The 5954-nt window shown below is 41.4% G+C and overlaps 1 protein-coding gene across 3 annotated transcripts in view; it reads right to left on the minus strand.

Moving 5' to 3' along the window:
- Positions 1-3816, minus strand: part of kif13bb (kinesin family member 13Bb) — a 46959-nt gene extending 43143 nt beyond the window's left edge. The window contains exons 1-2 of one of the 3 annotated variants that reach the window (XM_036549432.1): positions 3783-3816; positions 2259-2360 (exon numbers count right to left, since the gene is read on the minus strand). In XM_036549432.1, coding sequence (XP_036405325.1) covers positions 2259-2328 — 70 coding nt within the window. In that variant the 5' untranslated portion in view covers positions 2329-2360; positions 3783-3816. Of the gene's footprint in view, positions 1-2258; positions 3252-3782 lie in introns of those variants that run through there. The other 2 variants (XM_036549431.1, XM_036549433.1) reach the window with 2 other exon arrangements.
- Between the last annotated feature and the right edge of the window lie 2138 nt (positions 3817-5954).

Below are 5954 nucleotides of genomic sequence, written 5' to 3' on the forward strand. Positions count from 1 at the left end.
TACATGAATTGCTTAAGAAACAGTACTATGCCCAGAACTTGCTTTATAGGATTTGACACACATATATAAAAGCCAGTTAAACTTGTTCATGGCCATAATCATGCTCCAAGAAAAGTGAAAGATGACATATACAACATGCCCCTAGGAATAATACAGCCTTACCCACCTTGTACAACCCAGACCAGCAAGGGAAATGCAACTGAAACGCAAGCTCTGGGTACCGAGACAGGAAGTGCAGGAGGGTCACGACCCCAACGAACCACGTCATGTGATAGAGGATACTAGACTGCTGTATTGTATGGGGACCACCTAAGGATATTGTGAAATACCTAGTGAAAACCTTCTAACTTTAAGCACAAAAAGCATTAGTCTTTAACTCTCAACCTGGAAAGGGGAGAGAGAGAATGTCTTTATCACACCCTGAGGCTAAAGGAACTTCAGGTGACCTTTGCAAAAATGTAGACTGCAACAGAGGGTGTAGATTTCTGCTGCCAACTAATGATCCTTGATCAGTACCCATTTCTTTCACAAAGTGGTTGGGCTTGGACCTAAGGGTGAAGCAGTTTATCCTGGATGGTATGCTGACAAAGAATACTGAGAGCACTGTACCAGCATATGAAGCGCAGCTTCTTTCTCTGGACCCAGACAAACCAAGCTTGCAGCATAATTATTTATTAACATTACATTATTTATCTGTACAGCAAATCACCAAGAAATTTATACCCAGTCTTTGTGTATGAGTAAGTAGATTCCAGATTTTTCACTTCAGATGAATTCAGTTGTGTAATCGTATCGAACTGTGTTAGACGAACATCTTAAACAATTGTTAAGTGTATCTTCACTGCGCTTGGTTTTTTTACCATACGAAACAAACACAACGTAAACGTGAGGAAATCTCAAGTCCCGTAGACAGTGTTTATGTGCATGGGAACGCGCGCGTCGCTGCGGTGTTTACTGCCGGACATTCAGGCTTCTTTTCCTGCCTTTGTGAAGTATGGTAGGCTACAAAAATCAGCTCCAGGGTAGTGCACTGACTGACAAATGCATTTCAGCACACACGCACACGCACACACACACACACACACACACACACAAATATGTCCGCGCCAGTTAATATGATAAAGGTCCGATACAACGTTGATACAGCCGGCAGCTCCCACAGCGACTGTGTGACATTCCGATCCTTGGGTGACAGACACACAAATAACTCGTTTTGCAGGTTATGTCTGCACTGTGTTGGACACGTCAAAAGTGTGGTTTGGCTTGCTAATAAACGGCAACGAAGCAGGAGAATTGCATTAACTGCGTCAGTTCGTTTCGTTTTAGGGGCCGGCGATGTGGACTCAAAAGTTACACTGCATGTAACGTGTCACAATTGGAAGGCAATGATGCACAAAACCTGCTCCCGTATTCTTTTGACTTTCTTCGGTGTACGTTTTGCTCCATTTACACTATTCAATACATTCTACCTTGTGTCAGTATTTCAAAACTGCTTTGGACAACTCGATCGATCCAGTAACTTACAATCCGCCTTAGTGATATGGACAAAACAAAAAGACCGAATACCTTGTGACCGAATAAGTCGGTCACAGTCACGTGAGAGGTTCGCGTCTACTGTACACGGCATTTTTCGCTTCTCTAGGGGCGACATCTGTGTTTAAGTTATCATTCTTCTGTAAAAAGGGGGATTATGTTCTCTCCGTTTCATCAAAAGTGATGCGTGTTTTACGCTTGTATGCATTAACAAGAACATTCCTACTAATTAGTCCTGTAACAAATACGTGTAGCCAATGTAAATTGTCTGTTTAATCCCTATTAGGGAAGGGAGCCGTTGTGCTGTTTCCTCAGTAGGCCCCAACGGATGGGAGAAAGCAAGGAAAGCGCTAGTTTGGGCGTTCCCGGGAGTCAAAACTTGCCTATTTTTCAAAATCTCAGCCCTAGCACTTTTCACAGTCTTCCAATCCTACAAGACACTACACACAAAAAACCCCGAAACTCTGCATATAACAATACGAGAAATCGGGGGGAAAGTTGCTGAACAGCTAATAAGCTACAGGTCATTATAAGTTTATCAAGCATAACATCGATTTTCGTTTGGTCTTGCGAGAGTCTCAAAACAGCCACCTGGACATTGGGCTAGCAAACGCTCGCTACACCACGTACCACAAAGCAGGGCGAGATTTACACAGCGGAGATTTCACAATACACTGTCTCTTCTTGGTGGGTTAGCTAGCTGGCTAACTAATGTTATCACTCACCTCTCCTGTTCATTGGTCGCACTCGGACGGCGACCTTCACATTGGAGTCATTCAGGTTGGTTTCAGCCATGGTGCTCGCCGACCGACAGACCGCCCGTCTGTCTGTTCACGATAAATTGATAGTCAATAAAACAAAACCCGGTCACACTCTTCGTGGTGAAACCACATTCATTTACATCAATTTTTCGTCCAGCATGTTTCCTGAAAAGTTGGCAAGCTAGCTACTCCCGTGTCTTTAACGTTACGACACAAGATCGGGCGCAGTAACGTCATTTGCCAGCTAAAAAGTGAGGAACTAACCAACACCGATCCGTCCGACTAGTCGGTAATATAGTTACCTTAGCAAGTCACTGAAGTTGATACTCTTTCCTCTTTGAAAGTAGCAAACTAATTAACCACAACCATACAACTCTCCCATCTAAACCGGTAGCTAGCTAAACCTAGCTAACTTCAGTAAGGTGATTCTAGCTACCCTGGTCTAACATAAAAACGAATTTATTAGCCTACTAGCTAGCAACTACAGCTCATTGACCTGGTTTGTTCATTTCTTATGTATTCGCCGCATTTTTCAGTAAATCCAGGTCTGCAATTTAGCTAGGCAAATCTGACTTTATCTAACGTTATACCTTTAGCTAGCACTATACTGACTGACACCTTAACTAGCTAGCTACTGATCGTTCAGCACATGATCAAACTAGCTAGCTTGCCGTAATATGTCTTAAACGTTGCTGACGATCTCATTGAATATCGTTAGCTAGCGTTAGACAAGTAAGCTAACCTGCCATCTAGCTAGCTGCTCGCTAAACGATTGCATTACGTTAATGTTAGTAACTAAAATGCACAAAATAGTTGGCTATGATTTGCCAGCTACATGTAAATTAGCTGACGTTAGCTAAGTAGCCAACTCACAAAAGCTACCTAGTTAGAGACATCGCGAACGACTAACATCATCGTTCGCTATTTAAACTCTTTTGCTGACCATCATCAACAACCTCCAACTTTACCTCCAAAAACTAGCAAATTAAAACTGAATTATGCAGCGCTATCTTAAGCTACCGGTGAAAGGAGCTCAAACTTGTATCGGTTCCAACTTCCTAGCTGAACAAATATCAAGCGCTCAAACTATGCAGCTGGTCTGATGGCTTGCTTGTAGCCTACAATAAAGCGTAAGCAGCAAATTAAACCTGTAGATACTAGTTGGCTAGCAATATCAGTAAATAGTCCAACTCATCGAAAGATAGTCTTAGCCTTCTATTCAGCGTTCTCCCTGCCTTCTTATCTTATTGCTAGCAACCCGCTTGCATGTACATAGCCAGAATCCACTAAAGGTTCGCCAACGAAGTAGCTAGCTTGCTTGCCAGCAAGGTTCCCCCAGTTTGTGAAAACATAAATTTGCCTCGTGGAGCTTGAATAATAAGTTAAGTTAGAGCATAGTTTCTGTCTTAATATAGTTCCATATGCAGCGCGAAGGCTCAGCTCTGTCTTAGGAAAAAACAGCTCCACAACAGGATGACAAATTTCCACCTGTTTCATTTCCTGAATCCACACACAGTTCCAATGGTCATTGTAGCCATCTTATCCTGAAGCACAGACACAATGATGACTAAGAGATCAGTTACTCTCGTCTACCCCAGTCTTCAGCAAGAGAAATCATCTGCTCCGAACGCATGCCCCGAGAAATAAATTATGCAGAGAGCAACTGTGTTTCTTAGAACTGTTCGTCCTCGCTCAGCACATGCATGCTACAAGTGCATCACTTTTAATACCCAAATGTAACTTTATCAGCTTTGAATTTTCTTTAGTATTCAGCAAAATACCACCCGCACGTCAAAATTTATGAATTTGTCGGCCTCGCCGAAAAGAAAATTCAACAACCCCCTAGCACACCGACCCCCCAAATTTCCTCCCGCTCCCCACGAGTCTGAAGACGGAAAAAAGGGAAGGTTATAGTCTGGGTTACATTGTAGAATCTGTGTCCTCAATAACATCCCCACCGCCTCTTCCGACAAAGAAGGTCGAATGACAGGGAGTAACAATAATTGAGCCATTTTAATGAGGACAGAGGAAAATGTTAGGTTGATTGTCCAAAAGAATTTCATTTAGGCCTATGATCTAACCTCCTTAAAATGTTTGTTTTCATATGCTCAGTTCTTACATTTTCAAATATGTAGTTACCCATTCCCCATTTCTACAAGTTTAACATTTTTAATAACATTACACTTGTGGCTCCAATGAGTTCCATTATATTGTTCTTTGTTACAAGGAATCACAATGTTTTTCACAAAACCCTTTGCGACTATTATTTGAAATCACCATTTAAAAAACACTGAAATACTTGAAATTCCACCTTGATGAAATAGAGACAAAGAGAGTAGGAAATCATCTAACACCCATTAAAGTTCCTCCACCATACACACACATGCACATACACATACATAAACAACATAAATTAATTAATAAACCAAGAAAAAACCAAAAGCAAATGAGGTTTGGATTTTGTAATCATCCTCCATTTTCACATGCCCCTTCCAGCTAATGCCATGTTAAAAAAAATCCTGAGTGAAAGCTCATAATAGCCTACTTAGCTTATAATACTTCCCTCCCACTCTATCTCAAAGTTATCTGGCGTCTTCTCTAATTCTATTCTCCTTCCTTCTTCCTCTAAACCAGCACGTTCAAAGTGGTTGTTGTACATTTCACATTCACAATATGCCCCTAACTGCATTTGGATTATGCATTAATAATCCAGGTGATCAGGACCCAAAAGATACTGGCACTACAGCTTTCTACACGGCAAATGTTCAGTATTGGCCTACAGCTGCCATCATTCCCCATTCACTTCCAAATATGTTATTACTACAGTTAGTGATCAGGCCTCACTGATTCTGGTGTACACACCAGTCATACTTCTTGTGCCAAAAATCCAATTTACTATCACATGCATGGTAGCTGTGCTTGAAATATTGAACATACTGCTTTGTGTGTTGAAATTTGCAATTAAATGCAATGGACACATGTTTCTACAGGCTGAATAAAAAGTTTGACCTTCCAGATAGGAGATACTAATGATTGGACGTTTTAGAGGTAAGCCGATGGGATGATTTGCAGTAATGGGCAGGAAGAATAAAATGAGGAAGAAAAAGAAGCAGAGGGGGGTTGTTGTCAGTGCTGTACACATAGCCTGGGGGATGGAACATCTGCCATCCAAGCAGCCCTGCTGTAGCCCAGGACAGAAACTAACATTGAAACACAACACAGTACAGGTCTCTTTGAGCTGTACCCATTGAAATCAATGTAAAATCATGCTACTTCCAATGCCAGATAAACACATCCCTGACTACATTTAAATCCTTAAAGTCCTATGGTAAGATTTCTTCTGAAAATCTGCTTGGTTTCATGTGAAAATTCAAAGTTCAGACAAAACACAGACCAGCACATTAGAGGTTGCCTTCTCACACTCCCTGTAAATAAAAACGGTAGAAGATAAACAAGAGGGCATAATGATTTGCCTGCAATGTCGATATCTGTCTTCTTCTTGAAAAGTGATAATTAAAAAATAAATGCATAAAATAGGACAACATCAACCTACAGGTGGTTTGGATTTGCCAGAACCTTGTTTCAAAACTCTGCTTTCCCATCGAATCCAATATGTGAAACACGTTTCCGTTCAGATCGACACGTTTTTCGACAATTCTT

This window comes from Megalops cyprinoides, chromosome 17, assembly GCF_013368585.1.
Source record: "Megalops cyprinoides isolate fMegCyp1 chromosome 17, fMegCyp1.pri, whole genome shotgun sequence".
Lineage (NCBI taxonomy): Eukaryota > Metazoa > Chordata > Actinopteri > Elopiformes > Megalopidae > Megalops > Megalops cyprinoides.